Raw genomic sequence first — 16252 nt, 5'->3', positions numbered from 1 at the left:
ATTTTGTCCCCTCCATACCTTCACGTCACCAAATGATGCAAATCGGTAACTATGGGTTGTACCTATTCACCTAACAAACACACCCCTTTCCTGAAGTGTCATACCTCCTCATCTGAAGTGGCTGCCCTACGATGGAAGGTCACACCCTTTCACCCAAGGAAACACCCTTTCATGAAGGGGCAAACCCCCTCATTTTGAGATTTACCCTATTTGAAGGGACACACCACTTTATACCAAGGACACCCATTCGCAAAAAGACACTCATTGAAAACAGTTCCAAAGACTTCAAAAACCTTGCCTGCAATAAATTCGCAGCCTCTCAAGGGCTATTGGAAAGATCGAGCTTCTCCTGGAACAATTCGCAGCAGGCCTAAGGCACTTTGGGGGATGGAAATTCAAATCGCCACAAGTAGGTTTCCCCCTGGTGGCTGGAATACAATTCGCAGCAGAATCTCTCTCTCTAACAGCTCGCACGTGCCAAGGGAAAAGGGGCTCTAGAGCTGGAATCAATCGTACATCAGTCAGGAAGGCATGCAGGGACAGCATAAGGAATTCGCAGCAAGGAAGAAGGGCCCAAGGAAGAGAGAAAAAGACAATACACAGCCTAGGGGCAGAAAGAAGGGCTGGTCCCCCCCCGAAGGTCTTTATTGCAATAGAAAATAACTTTGTATAACTGGTTCTGAGAAGACCATGAAGCTGAGTACAACTCTTGAATGACCTTAAGCTCTAAGGTTCTTCTTTTATAGACTTGGCCTAGCAAAAAGCTACACCTTCTTTCAAGAACTACTTTTTTTAACAAGCTCACATTTTCTGCTTTTGTCCATTTGAGGGCAGCTTCAATGGCCTTTTTAGACCCCGGGAGGCTGTTATTAATGGGCACCATCTTCTAGGAGCTCTTGGTGCTGTTTGCCTTGTGGGACCTGCTTTTGGGGTAATTCCTCCATCAAATATGAGCCTTTTGCACTCTTACAAGTTCTACACCTTAATTAAACAAACACCAACACTTTAAGCCATTAAAGGTTAGCGAAATGCATGCATTCCTAGTTCTTGGACTAAACCTAGTCCCTTGTGGGCATCCCCACAGTTCTCTTTTACCAATGCAAAGCAAAAGTAAAAACAAAACTTATTCTAGATAACCAAAGTTATCATTCTTTGACCAGCAAATGGTAGCATCCCCTCCGCTTTTAATCAGTTGCCATCAACTGAAAAGCTTCTTGATACAACCATTAAACTTAAGGGTATTTTGAAAAGAACTCCTCATCTATCCACTTGGCATCAAGTGCCGAATAGTTCTTAAACTTGACAAGGTATCTACGGATGACCTTGCCTTTGGATCCTTTCCTTTCTGTGTGATATACAATCTATTCTCGTTGGAGGATCTCCTCCATCTCTTCCAGCTCTGGTGGCTCCTCTTGTATTGGTTCTGTTGGCTCTGATCCTTGATACTTCTTGAGAACTTAGAAGACTCACATGAAAAGCATTGTAAACCTTCCAAGTCTCGGGCGAATTAGAGTCCATACACGACTTCATTTATGGGCTCGCTAACCCGGAAAGGCCCACAATATCTAGTAGACAACTTTGGGTATATTTATTTTCTCTCTTCATCATTCTAAGGCGTGCTTTTTCAAACTTAAGTGATACCTAGTCTCCTTCTTGGAGATTCATCTCTCTCCTATGCTTATCTGCAGCCATCTTTTGCTTTTGTTGAGATCTTTCAATCGTTGTCCGAATCTCGGAAAAGGCCGTATCCAAGTCTCGAACATATTGATCAATTGCAACTATCTCGTCTTTTATTCTGAGGATAGGCAGCAACATCACCTTCCTATAGATGACTTAGAATGGGGCTTTTGCTAGGGTGTTGTGAATAGTGTTGTTGCATGAAAATTCCACAAGGGGAAGGTACATTTCCCATTCGACTTTCTGTTCAAATACATAGCACTTTAAAATATCTATTACCGTAGAATTGGTATTCTCGCTTTGTCTGTCCGTCTGAGGGAATCAATGAAGATGAGAAATCCAACTTCGTACCCATGATATCGAACAATGCTCGCTAGAACAAACTCCTCATCCTAGGGTCTCGATCACTTACAATCGACTTAGGCAGCCCATGGACTTTAAAGATCTGTGCTAAATACTGGGTCTTGTGTCTTGTGTCTCACCTTTTGGCATGTGATGTGAGACATTCCATCACAAACTTATGTATATTTTTTTGCATTCTTGGCCAAAAGAAATATCTTTCAATGGCTTGTGCAGTAGAAGAAATATCACGTAAAGGTGATCATCTTTCATAAGGAAACCATCCTTCAATGAATAATGACTAGATCATTGTCCCTGCTGAATATTTCTCATAATGTCTCCGAAATCTGAAACTTGTAAGTAAAGCTCTTTCATGGTCTCTAGGTCCTTGTGATGAACTCTATGGTAGCATTGTTCACACGCGGCCTTCTCGATAAAGCATCTCCTATCTTGTTCCGGGCTCTTGGAATATAGTCAATTCGCAAATGGAACATGTACAAGAAATTTATATACCTAGATGAATCCAGGAACATTCCCAAACTCATCCTCTAAAAACACAACATAGAGCAGTTTCAATCTCACGATAGTCACTCATAAGATTGAAAACCATACACTCCATCACGCATAGCAGGGACTAGCTACTATGACATCCCCACTGACATCATCAGCGCCTAACAACGAGTGTAGACCATAGTATAAAAATACGCTCTCACACATACAAATCCACACACCCACACATACTTGAGCATCCATTTATACAAAGTCTTCGTACTACCTTCTTGTTTCGAAGTTCTTGAAACACAATGGCCAAGTGTTCCTTATGCTCTTCTTCCATCTTTGAAAAGACCAATACGTCATCAAAGAAGGTACTTGTGAAGTGCCTATAGGATCTCATGCGTTTGAAAGTGGCTGGCGCATTGGTTAACCCGAAAGGCATCACCAAAAACTCATACAATCCAAAAGTGGTTCGAAAAGCTCTCTTATGAATATCCAAAGGATTGATCCTTATTTGAAGGCACTTGCTTTTCGATTCAATCCAATTGAAGGTAGTGTCCCCTTTTAATCTATCCAATATATCATCTATGCTAGGATCGGATACCTAATCTTGACTGTCGTTTTGTTGAAGGCTCTATAGTCCACACACATGCGATAGGAGCTGTCCTTTTGAACTAGGAGCACGGGTGAGCAAAAGGGTGAAGAACTGGGTAGGATGAGTTTTATAGAAAGTAGATCATGTACTTGAGCCATACTTTCTTCGATCTGTGTTGCACTCACGTGATAACGTGACCGATTCAGGAGCTCACTTCCTGGAATAAGCTATATGACATGATCTTCTGGCCACACCACGAGAAAGCTCTCTTGGTAGAGAATCTAAGAAAGGACAAAAGCAGCTCCAATCTCAAAAGCCAAGGGGTCCATCAAAGACCTACAAAGGAAAGTCAAAGTTTACCCTAGAACTACTTGAGGCCTTTCGAAAGGAGGGTAAGTGTTTCCATTATAGAAAAGGACATATGGTTGCCGAGTGCCCCCAAAAGCCTTCGGGTTTGAGGGAGCAGAAAATGCTAAAGGAACTGCCAAAGCCTTTGGTGGGAGGAGTTCCTGATATGTTGGGGAGAAAAACTGATCCAGAAGATCGAGAACTTGGCCTCTCCTAGGGTAAAGCGAGAGACCGGAATGCTTTGAATCTATTCAATCCAGGAGCTACAAATAATTTTGTCTCAGAAGACCTAGCTTTGAGGCTAGGTAGGAATTAAGACTGGAGACTTGATACCATTCCTAGATGCGGAGCATGTTTTCGAAGGGGATCCAATTAAAGTCACTCCATTGATTTGAAAGATTAGGGTTAATATCCAGATGTAAATCACGAGGAGTCAGTGGTGACCCCTCAAGCGTTATGACACAATTTTGGGTATGCCGTTGGTTCCATAGAATGAAGGTACATATTGACATAAAGGCAAGAACTCTCATTTTCATGCACATGAACAAGGAACACAAGATTTTGGCCAAAGGAAGAGGTGAGACGATTTCAATTGTATCAGACGATTCCAATTGTATCTAATGTTTCTATTGCTAAATCAATAAAATAAGCTCTTTCTGTGTACTTAGTTTTCATTAGAGAGAGAGAGAGGGAATTGGGGCCATATTTCTTTTGCTAGTGTCCCCATAATTGCTTTTCTAGGCGGCTATCGACCGTAGCAGATCCTCCTTCATCAATTCGACCATTGAGACTGAATGCATCCAATCTTGGAGCTTTGTCTTGCGTCCAATGCTGACTTGGGCACGAATACTTGGATGCAGACCAGCCCTGTACTTTAGAAAATTTGTCTTTTCTAAAATTTCCTTAAAGGAAGTAATCTGGAGATCAGCTGAAAGAACTTCTAATTATAAGTTTTGACCATATCCAATGTTGTCATGGACACACTTTCCCAAGCTGTATGGGCATCATCATAAAAGTTTTTTGGCAAGAACTGCTCGAAAATTGTTTCTTGAAGTCTTTCCATCTCTTGGGTTCTTCATCCGCCATTAGAAGAGCTCCCCACCATGCACTGGCATTGTTTGAAAAGTGGAGGCTTACAATCTTCAATTTTGACTTTTCATAATAATGACCTATCTGAAAAGCTATATAGCGAATGAAGTTCAAAACTTTTTCACTTGCCCCATACTTTCCATCAAAAAGTAGTAAATTTGAAAGATTTACCTCCTTTAAAGTCCCTTTTCTTTGATCTACATCTCCTCCTCTTGCGCCCATGAGTAGAATGCTCTCTGGATGTAGAAGAAGAAGAAGAAGGGCTAGAGCTAGAAGATCTTTATTTGTGCTTTCTAATTTGTATTCTATGGGGCTTTGGACTCCTCCCTCTTTTCTTTGAATCATAATATTTTTGAACTGAAGTAGAACTTTGAGAACGCTTTTCTAAAGCATGGCGTTGCCTAGAGATCCTTTAGAAATAGGAGAAAGCTTGCAACCAATTTCTTCTTTGTGGGAAGAAGAAACTTGCTTAGTCATCATCTCCTTGAACAAGTGCTGAAATCGAGGTATCCACTTCACGGACTGGTACTCCTTGATTCTTTCCTTCACAAATTCTTCATTGAGATCTTCATCAAGTCCAATAGAACGTCTAATACTGGGTCATGTGGTGGCTGAACTGCCTTCCTCCAAGGCCATAGCTGGGGCTGCTCATGGGTAAACTCACCTTGGGCTGAATAATTGCAACCCTCCTTCGAATGGTAGATGTGTTGGGTCCTCCTGGGATCGTTACTACCAAAGAAAACAACAAGCCTAGGCTCTACTACCAGTGAAAACAGTTCCAGAGACTTCAAAAACCTTGCTTGCAATAAATTCGCAGCTTCTAGAGGGCTATTGGGCATATCGCAGCGTGGAATTCTTCTCCTTGGACAATTCGCAGCAGGCCTAAGGCACTTTGGGGGCTGGAAATTCAAATCGCAGCAAGTAGGTTGCCCCCTAGTGGCTGGAATACAATTTGAAGCAGAATCTCTCTCTCTAACAGCTCTTGCATGCAAAGGGAAAAGGGGATCTAGAGCTGGAATCAGTAGTACAGCAGTCGGGAAGACGTGCAGGGACAGTCAGGGACAGTAGAAGGAATTCGCTGCAAGGAGGGAGGACCGGGGGGAAGAGAGAAAAAGACAATACACAGCACTAGGGGCCAGAAAGAACGACTAGACCCCCCCCGAAGGTCTTTATTGCAATACAAAATAACTTCTCTTTGTAAGAGAAGGATGCCAAGCACCCACCCTACATGAAGGACACGCAGGCAGTCCAAAGGGACACCCGTCCGTTCACTAAAGGGCACCCTTCACAAAATGTTCCACACTTTAAAAGGGCACCCTTTGGGGGTCATATATGCCCACAACCCCCACATTGGAGGACACTTGCAAGTGCAAAGTAGACCTCCCCCAGAACTACCGCATCAAATCAACAGTTACCCCCACCCTGTTCGGTCAAACTGGCGCAAAGGTCCGATCACTTACAGGTAAAAACACCACAGGTGACTCTCCGTCAGGACAAAATTCCACAACCAAAGCCCTATCAAAGAGCCTCGGATCGGAGGCAAAATCCACAACCAAAGCCCTGTCAAAGAGCCCTGGTTCGGAGGTCAAAAATAAAAACAAAAAGGCTCCTTCCTGGCCGACCAGATTGACCTGGTCGGTCAATATCTGACCAGGTCGGTCAGATCTGGGTCAACCAGCTGGTTGACCGACTAGCCCCTTCCTATTTAAAGGGGGGGGGGCCTAGGTATTCTTTATCACTTCCAGCTCCAGAGGTACCTGCACACCCTGAGCCTCTTCTGCTCCCTGGCTGCCTCCGCTGCTGCCTCCACTTCTGCCTCCTGGCTGCCTCCTCTGCTGCCTCAATTTCTGCCTCCTGGCTGCCTCCTCTGCTGCCTCCTCTTCTGCCCTTCTTGCTGCTCCAGATCTGCTCTTCTTTCTGCCCCAGATCTGTCCTCCTTTCTGCTTCAGATCTGCCCTCCTTTCTGCTCCAGATCTGCCTTCCTTTCTGCTTCAGATCTGCCCCAATTTCTGCTCCAGATCTGCCTTCCTTCCCGCTTCAGATCTGCCCCAACTTCTGCTCCAGATCTTCCCCCAACTTCTGCTCCAGATTATGTTCTTTCTATTCCAAATCTGCAGCAACTCTTGCATCAGTTTGCTGTCTCAGATTTGGTTCAGTTCCAACTTGTGGAGCTAGTGCAGAAGTCCACTACAGTTGTCTTCCCTGGAGGATTGACGTTTGCTTCCTCCAGAACTTCTCTCTCATATCTTCTCCTGTACTGAGTTCCGTTTGTGATATATATATTTCTTCTTCAGCCATTATTAGTCTTCAGTATTGTTTTATTTGTCTCCAAGTATTTTCTTTATATGGTATCAGAGCCAAGTGTGCCAATCGACACCTGAGCCTTGATCTGGAAAGCTTGGAAGATAAATCATCACCTGAAGATGTCTTCTCCCTCTTCCCCGAAGCGATCTCAGCGTGAATCGACCTCTATTCAACCACCACCTTCGTCATATGTCGAGAGAGAGTCTGCAAGGATTGAAGGTGATGAATACCTCTCCAAACTCTTTAAAGAATTTGCTGAATTCCAGAAATGGAAGGAACTTGAAGCGGGTACCCGCACACCTTGTGCCTCTACCTCTCCACGGTTCTCTCCGATACGTCAACAAGGACCTTTATTCAACTCAGAAGAAGCTGAGCAACATCTCAAGTTCAGTGCCGACGAAGAACAAGTATACCTTGACGAAAGAGGACAGGCTGGCATGAGAACATTGGGTTATTCGACAGTGCCTATCCCACAAGAATCAGTGCAAGGTATGTTGCCCTATTCCCTTAGTGCAACTCCATCTGTTATGCAAGGCATAGGAACGAGTAATCACGAGGACACAGATCCATACATGCATGTGAACACGCGCAGACGAGAAAGGAGAAATGCGTCTGACAATGAGTTTGCTTTCGGTTCACATTCTTCCCTCCCTCCCATCCCTCTCATATCTTCCGCTGCCATCTTTCCTCCAGTGGCTTCTCATCCTCCTCCTTCTCCCATGCCACTGGATTCCTATAGTTTATTTCCCTCTATCTCTCCCGCTGCCTCTTTTTCACCTCTCATGTCATATCCCGCCTCTCATATTCATCCCTCCCCCTCAGGACCTTTTCCAAATTCTTTTATTCCTCCGGTGGTGCCGCCTCTCCCTTCTTCTCACTCTACTCCTGTTCCAAATTCTCTTCTGCCTCCACCGGTTGCTTCTCCCTATCATTCTCTTTCTTCCCCTCACTCTGTCTCTGCAACAGCCAAACATGCTTTTACTGATATGACTCGTTTTAACGGGTCTAATTATACCACATGGTCAAATCTCATGCGCCATGTGCTTGATTCTCAAGACCTATGGGAACTCGTTTAAGGTACTGAATCGCCACCTGATCCTCATGTTTATCCTCCTCAGGTAGTTCGCTCGTGGCGACATCGTAATGCCACTGCCATTGTCGAAATCATGCAAGGTCTTTTACCTGAATTTCACTCTCAATTACAGCATTTTGATCTTGCCTCTGAGCGATGGGCACATCTCACTGACCGCTATGCAGCTCGAGATCGTACTCGTCGCATCAATCTTGACCATGATCTCCAACAATTCCAGATCCTTAATGACGATGATCTCAAGGTTAAACTAGCAGATTACCGGCGGTTAGTTGCTGAATTTGCCACAACTGGTCCTCCCAAATCCGAGGATGACCAAGTTACTTTCTTTTTAAACAAACTTCCGCCCAAGTATTTCAGTTTTATGCAACAAATCATTTCTCAACCTTCTCTTCCTACTTTTTATGAGTTCGAATGTCAACTTTTGCATTATGCTCGTCTTTACTCTCAGGTCCACCAAAAACATAGCATTCCTGCTTCAGAGGGGGCTCTTCTCTCCGGGATTCAAAAAGATCAACCCAGCTCCGGGAAGCCCTCTCCTACTCCTAACTCCAATAACTCCTCTAGTAGTAAATCCGCCTGGCACACCCTTCCCAAAAAGAATAGGTTTTGTCAGCATTGCCAGAGAGTTGGGCATATTGACGATGAATGTCGCTCCAAAGCCAAAGGCCTTCTTCCTCAACCCCCTACCACGACTCCTCAACCACCCCGTTGGACTCCACAGCCCCCTACCACGACTCCTCAGTCACCTCGTTGGCGTCCTAGGAGTGGTCCTCCTCCTCCGAACACTGGTCTTTGGAGACCCCAGGGCCATGTCACTAATCATTTCACTCCATCTCCTCCTTTTATAACTCCTCAAGGTCTGTCTGACTGGTCCACTGGAGATTCTCTAGACTTCACTTCTCAAGCCTTGATCCATATCACCGAGCTTGACTCCTCCCCTTCCTTATCTGGGTCAGCTTTTCATACTCTTCCATGTGGCTCTAAATCTTCTTGGATTGTGGATAGTGGAGCCACTCATCATATGACTCCTCATCATGATCTCTTCATTTCTCGCCAACCGGCAACAGGGGGAGTCCGTTGTGGCAATAACTCTATTGCTACTATTCATGGTGTTAGTTCAATAACTTTGATACTGACAAAGGCACCAATCTTGCTCAATTGGATCAAGTGTTTTATGTCCCCCAATTAGGGGTCAATCTTCTTTCTGTTCATCAACTTTGCCTTCTTGGTCGCACAGTGCTCTTTACAAAGATGCATGTTGATATCATAGATGAGACCTCGGGACTCCTTCTAGCTCGAGGCGACGCCCAACCTAATGGTCTGTACTTCATAACTCAATTTCTTGCGACTCCCTCCCATAGCAGTTCTGAGTTTCATCGGCTTTATGGTCTTGCTACCCTGAAAGATCCAACTGACACAGAACGATTATGGCATTATCGTCTGGGACATTTGTCCTATGACTCTTTATATGAAATGTCTCGGGATCATCTAGTTGATGGCCTACCTAAATTATCGCGAGCCAAAGATATTTGTCGTCCTTGCCAATTAGGCAAACAAAGCTGAACTCCTTTTCCTTCTCATTCCACTTCTCGAGCCAGTGAGATATTGCGTCTAATTCACCTCGATATTAGTGGCAAATCTCCTGTTCCTTCCCTCAATGGTTCACAATATTTCTTCTTAATTGTGAATGATTACTCTCGATATCAATGGGTGTTTTTCATGAAAGAAAAATCCGACACTTTTTCTTTCTTTGCTACTTGGGCTCGCTTGGTTATGAATCAAACGGAAAAGTCTATTGGGATTGCTCGTAGCCAAATTCGCCTTCCCAAAATGCTCGTGTCGAACGGAGACAACGCACAGTCATGAACATGGCCCGTTCCATGCTTTTTGAAGCCGAGTTGCCTGAACGTCTCTGGCCAGAAGCTGTGAATACTTCTGTCTATATCCTTAATCGCTGCCCTACTCAGCCCATCCCAAACATGACGCCTTTTGAGGCCTTCTATGGCTACCGACCTTCTATTTCTCATATTCGCATCTTTGGATGCCGCGCGTACACTCATACTCCCAATGATACTCGTGGTAAACTTGAACCTCGTGCTGAACTTTTTCTTCTAGTTGGCTACTCAGCAGAAGCCAAAGCTTATCGATTATTTGATCCTCGCACAAACAAAGTTTTGGTTCGCCGAGATGTGGTCTTCGATGAAACAGAAGTTCTTTAAAATTCCTCTATTCTCTCTCCTGATGACGTATCTACTCCTGTTCCCTCCGACAATTCTCCACCCGAAATTTCTTCCTCTCCTCCCGAAACCTCTCTCTCGCCACCCAGTGCTTCTCCTCACGACCCGCTGCCACGCTGGTATCGCCAAACTATGAAGGATTCCACGATTATTTCCATAGAACTTCCTCCTTCCGGTCCTCGCCGCTCTACTCGAACAACTTCTTCTACTACCACCGCCTCCTTTTTTACCACGGCCTATATCTTACATTCTGAACCTGCCACTTGGCAGGAAGCAGTTCAAAATCCTGCGTGGCATCGTGCCATGGAACAGGAGCTTGAGAGCATTGATCGCAATCAGACCTAGATCTTGGTCAATCGACCCACTCACAAAAAGGTCATCGGAACCAAGTGGATCTTCCGAACAAAACTCAAAGCCGATGGAACACTGGATAAGTACCAAGCTCGCTTAGTAGTGCAAGGATTTCGCCAAAAACATGGTATAGATTATGAGGAAACCTTTGCCCCTACTGCTCGATTAACTTCCTTTCGTCTTCTTCTCGCCCTAGCTGCTCATCACCGCTGGTCTATCTATCAGATGGATGTCAAGAGTGCCTTTCTCAATGGCTACCTTGATGAAGAAGTCTATGTGACTCCCCCACCTAGTTTTTCTCCTCCTGGCCATGAAAATAAGGTATTCCGTCTCCGCAAAGCTCTTTATGGGCTTAAACAAGCACCTCGATCATGGTTCCACTGGATAGACACCTTCTTCAAAACTAATGGTTTTCATTCTACTCCTTTTGATCCAAATTTATATATCCATCAATCGTCAGAGGGGGTCTGCTTTATTTTACTCTACGTAGATGATCTTTTGCTTTTAGGCTCTACTCCCACTACACTTCAACTCATTAAAACTCAACTCAGCACCACTTTTGAAATGACTGATCTCGGTCTTCTCTCCTATTTCTTAGGCATGGAAGTTGTTCAATATTCTGGTGGTATTTTTGTTTCTCAACAGAAATATGCTCTTCAACTCCTTGATCAGATCATTCCCCATGAGCCTAAGCTCGCTGCCACTCCCTTAGATCCCACAGTAAAGCTCTCAAAAGACTTGGAGTCTCCTCCCTTTGATGAACATCTCTATCATCAGGTTGTTGGCAAACTCCTCTGGCTCCTTCACACTCGTCCGGATCTTGCTTACTCCGTTTCCATTCTCAGTCAGTATTTTAATGAACCCAAGCTCACTCATTAGCATGCATGTATTCGTATCTTGCGGTTCATACGTGGTACTTACTCTTATGGTTTACATTTCAAACCAAGACTAACCCTACAGGGATACACTGATTCCGACTGGGCTGGCGACCTGGACAATCGTCATTCTCATGGCGACTATATTTTCTCGTTTGGCTCGGCACCTGTTTCTTGGTCTAGCCGTAAACAAGAAACTGTTGCTGGCTCTTCTACTGAGGCTGAATACCGGGCCTTGTATGATTGTACCACAGAGGCCATATATCTCCGATAGTTTCTGGCAGAGCTCCACTTTCCTTGTACTGAACCAACGATCCTCTACGTCGACAACAAAAGTGCCATCGCTCTCGCCGGCAATCCCATTTTTTCCAACCGCACCAAACATGTCAGTGTTCACTTTCATTTTACTCGCAAGCAAGTGGAATTAGGTACTATTCGATTGATCTATGTTCCAGCTGCCGATAATCATGCTGATATTCTTACCAAGCCGGTTAATCGCCCTACTCTTGAGCATCTCTGCCCACGGTTGGGGATTGGTATACCGCCTCCTCCTTCTTAGCAGTTTTTTGTGTACTTAACGAAGTGAACAAATCCCCTGCAAGGGCACTCCTTCAAGTACTTCTTTTTTGTACCATCATCTGGGCATTTAGTGAAGATGAAAACCTACTTTGTAGGCATCTTCATCTAAATGAAAACCCAACCAAAAAAAAAAAAAAAAGGCTGATGAAGAAGATAGATCACTCATGGAACACCTCTTTGCTTCTCCTGTCTACATCGGACATTGAGAGGGGGTGTTAAGCCAGGCAATCTCCAATTCTAGAGGACAGGATAATCAAAGGTCAAACTGGCGCAAAGGTCCAATCACTTACAGGTAAAAACACCACAGGTGACTCTCCGTCAGGACAAAATTCCACGACCAAAGCCCTGTCAAAGAGCCCCGGATCGGAGGCAAAATCCACAACCAAAGCCTTGTCAAAGAGCCCCGGTTCGGAGGTCAAAAATAAAAACAAAAAGGCTCCTTGCTGGCCGACCAGATCTGGCTGACCAGATTGACCTGGCCGGTCAATATCTGACCAGGTCGGTCAGATCTGGGTCAACCAGCCGGCCGACCAGCTGGTTGACCGACTAGCCCCTTCCTATTTAAAGGGGGGGGGCCTAGGTATTCTTTATCACTTCCAGCTCCAGAGGTACCTGCACACCCTGAGCCTCTTCTGCTCCCTGGCTGCCTCCGCTGCTGCCTCCACTTCTGCCTCCTGGCTGCCTCCTCCGCTGCCTCAATTTCTGCCTCCTGGCTGCCTCCTCTGCTGCCTCCTCTTCTGCCCTTCTTGCTGCTCCAGATCTGCTCTGCTTTCTGCCCCAGATCTGTCCTCCTTTCTGCTTCAGATCTGCCCTCCTTTCTGCTCCAGACCTGCCTTCCTTTCTGCTTCAGATCTGCCCCAATTTCTGCTCCAGATCTGCCTTCCTTTCCGCTTCAGATCTGCCCCAACTTCTGCTCCAGATCTGACCCCAACTTCTGCTCCAGATCTGCCCCAACTTCTGCTCCAGATTATGTTCTTTCTATTCCAAATCTGCAGCAACTCTTGCATCAATTTGCTGTCTCAGATTTGGTTCAGTTCCAACTTGTGGAGCTAGTGCAGAAGTCCACTACAGTTGTCTTCCTTGGAGGATTGACATTTGCTTCCTCCAGAGCTTCTCTCTCATATCTTCTCCTGTACTGAGTTCCGTTTGTGATATATATATTTCTTCTTCAGCCATTATTAGTCTTCAGTATTGTTTTATTTGTCTCCAAGTATTTTCTTTATACACCCTGCTCGCCATACAGCCTCACCATGCCTTGCCGTACAACCTCTTCCTGCCCACGTCATACAGCCCTATGCCTGATCATACAGTCAGCAGTGGTCATGCAAGCCCTCTTGCACCAACAGTACAGCCCTGCATCCTGCCATACACCTTTGCAGACCACCATACAGCCAACCTGTCCCAGTTGTGTATCCTGCAAATCGCCATACAGCCACCCTATACCTTACTGAACACTCTGCAGTCTGCACACCTGTCATACAGCCTTTACACAGCTGTCTCTTAGCCTTACATGCCATCACTCTGCCTTGCCATTTCCACCCTCCCTTGCCTCACCTTGTGGCTACCCTACTGGCTCAAATTCAACAGCTCCAGACTTCGAGAGCCAATTCATACGCGAAGACACCATACCTTCTCCGGATGCTCGAGACAATGAGATTCTCCCAAAGGGGGAAACAAAGAACTCCGTGCCCTTTATCATCTCCTGCAAGTTTCTTCTATAAAAAATTCAAATCTAGCCTCCGGAAGCCTATGCTGATCAAAGAGACCGCTGAATTCTCGACCAATGGCTTGCAAAGAAGCACTTATACTATGAAACAATTGAACTTAACAATAGCAAGAAGATAGCACTCACTATCTCCCTATTGAAAGGCATTGCCTCCCTCTAGTGGTAAAAAAGCCTCAACAATGGCAAAGCCATAATCACATGGGATGATTTTAAACACGTGCTCTGTAAGCAGTTCGCATTTACCAAGATGGACTTTCAGGTACATTCTTCTCCCTATCTACCTATGTCTCCCAGTTCACCACATTGGTGCTTGTGAAGACTATACAATTTCATTTTAGTCTTTCCGAAACGAGCATCTAAGCAAAAGAATGCTTAGACAATCTAGCTAATAGGGCACTGTGCCACTTGAAATAGAATTTATCGTAATATCAACACGCCACAACATGGACGAAAACTTCACATGTGAAATTTGCATGTCCGCTAATGCGGCGGAAGCATATATCTAGATGCTTTCATAGCGGCAGAAGCATATATCTAGACGCTTTCATATCAACTATTAATCATGTTATGCATATGCATGCCCTCGAGGCCAAAACCTCTATCACTTCAAAAGCCATCACCTATGCAAAGTAGATCACTGATTTCCAAGGGTCATTCAAACATGGTTCTCACAACAACAAACCCCACCTCAATCAATACATCTCAATCTAAAGATGCCAAGAAATCCCAACAGAGGTTCAAAAACCATGGATAATGAAATGGCTCACACGTGCTTCAAAAAGGGCAACAAACAAACAAATTAAGTCCTTAGGCAGTGGAAGAGGCCCAACAAAGGAAAATTTGCACAAGGCACTTGTGAGGATAAAAAGGGAAAGTTCCATAACCACACCCCAACAATTCAAGCTACTCAAGGGGGATTACAATTTACAAAAGATTCTTCATGAAATTCCATTGAAGAAGTCTTTGTATGGAGAGGTCAGATGGGGAGACATGGTAGAATCTATTTAATTGCTCTATGAAAGAGGAGGTGAGCTGATACCAAGGCCACACATGGAGTCAACAGAAACAGAATACTGAAGAACTTAGTAAATTGGTAAGGCACTAAAGGTTTTGTTGTTTTGTTGGCTTCAAGAATGGGCTTCAAGAATGCATTTGGCACAGTGCCTAGAAATAAGCTATGAGGGAGAAACGCAAAGCTGCAGTTTCATGGAAGCTACAAGACCAATAGCCATTTCTATGAGAGAGATTGGTTGAACTAGCAAGACAGACAGATGACATGAGTTCTTGAAAGCCAAAAATATTGGATTCTAGTTGGGATTTGCCCTCTTTCCCAACATTAGTTGGCATTTTTTTAATGAACAATTTGAGCAAACAAGAGCATGTGTGGGGCAAGGAGTGTACCTTGCTGGCTATACTCTTCTAGGACTCTTTTGGCTATACTCTTCTAGGACTGTTTTTCTGTTGTTGTACGTAGATGATGTAAATCTCCACAAAAGACAAGCATGTTCTATAGCCCTAGACATATGGATCGCAAAAAACAAAAACACAATAAGCTTAGCATGTTCTCATTCTATTGGGACTACCTTCCACCTACTTGTAGGTCAGTTTTAGCTTGTTCTTACCTTTAAGAATGCCATCTCTTCTATGGTTTTTAGAGGAAATGGAATGCAAGCGAAGACGAGAGAACAAACTCTAAGAAGACAGCAGAGAAGCTTCTCAGTGGACATACAATCGGCAAATGGACCCTGAAGCCTTACACTGAAATGCGATTTAGAGATGAAATAAAGAATTTGCCGAGCCAATCTTTAAAAACGACGATGTAAGTTGACTTGACTGTCATACAGCAATTAATAAAATGTCTCCATCTTCTCTAATACAGTGCGGGAGGATGCAAAGCGTGGCAGGGTTTAGCTTCACTGACCACGAAATTCAAGACGCATGGGATGCGCGTCTTCTCTCGTAGCTCGCAACTTCTTTTAGAATTCAAAAACGCATTCATTTTCTCGTGACTATAAAGCATCTAGATCGAAAGACAGTGGTAGGAGGTGTGAAAAAATACCCGGTGGCGAGGAAACAAGGGGAGATGAAGCAGCCATGGCAGTGCAGAATTCCGAAGGTTGGAATGGAGAAGCTTATACGAATGCCACACCTTATCCTTCGTGAGTTCCACTTTTTGTTAGCATTTGTGGGCTTAGGAAGGGTCTCTTCACACCACTCGCCCCCAATCAACCTGTTGGAGGACATGGAATGGGTCAATCACATAGCACTTGGAGGAGTTGGCCATGAAGTGAGAGTTGGCCATGGAGTCACACAAATCTTTTGTGTAGTGTCTCTGCTCGTCCTTGCTGTTGGGCCTACTAGGATGGCAATGATCAATCCTTACACCATCTTTTGGAGGATGGTGGGCAGGTGGTGTCAACCTAGCCTTCGAGCCTTCACACATCGCCAATCCCATGCCCAGTTGTGGGGAGGTAAGCTTGGCCAAGGCCTAGGCTTATATACAAGACAAGTGGTCTCCATTAAATATTCTAAAATGCCACTATA

General features: G+C 44.7%; 1 protein-coding gene across 2 annotated transcripts in view; it reads right to left on the bottom strand.

The window, feature by feature from the left end:
- SEP1 (stress enhanced protein 1) overlaps positions 1 to 15924 on the bottom strand; it is a 32735-nt gene extending 16811 nt beyond the window's left edge. For both annotated transcript variants that reach the window (XM_087384038.1, XM_087384039.1), the window contains exon 1: positions 15768 to 15924. In XM_087384038.1, coding sequence (XP_087240164.1) covers positions 15768 to 15804 — 37 coding nt within the window. In that variant the 5' untranslated portion in view covers positions 15805 to 15924. The remainder of the gene's footprint in view (positions 1 to 15767) is intronic.
- Between the last annotated feature and the right edge of the window lie 328 nt (positions 15925 to 16252).

This window comes from Dipteris shenzhenensis, chromosome 13, assembly GCF_047967505.1.
Source record: "Dipteris shenzhenensis isolate YYH24624 ecotype China chromosome 13, Dip_SZ_1.0, whole genome shotgun sequence".
Classification (NCBI taxonomy): Eukaryota; Viridiplantae; Streptophyta; class Polypodiopsida; order Gleicheniales; family Dipteridaceae; genus Dipteris; species Dipteris shenzhenensis.
This window is presented reverse-complemented; position numbering and strand designations above follow the sequence as displayed.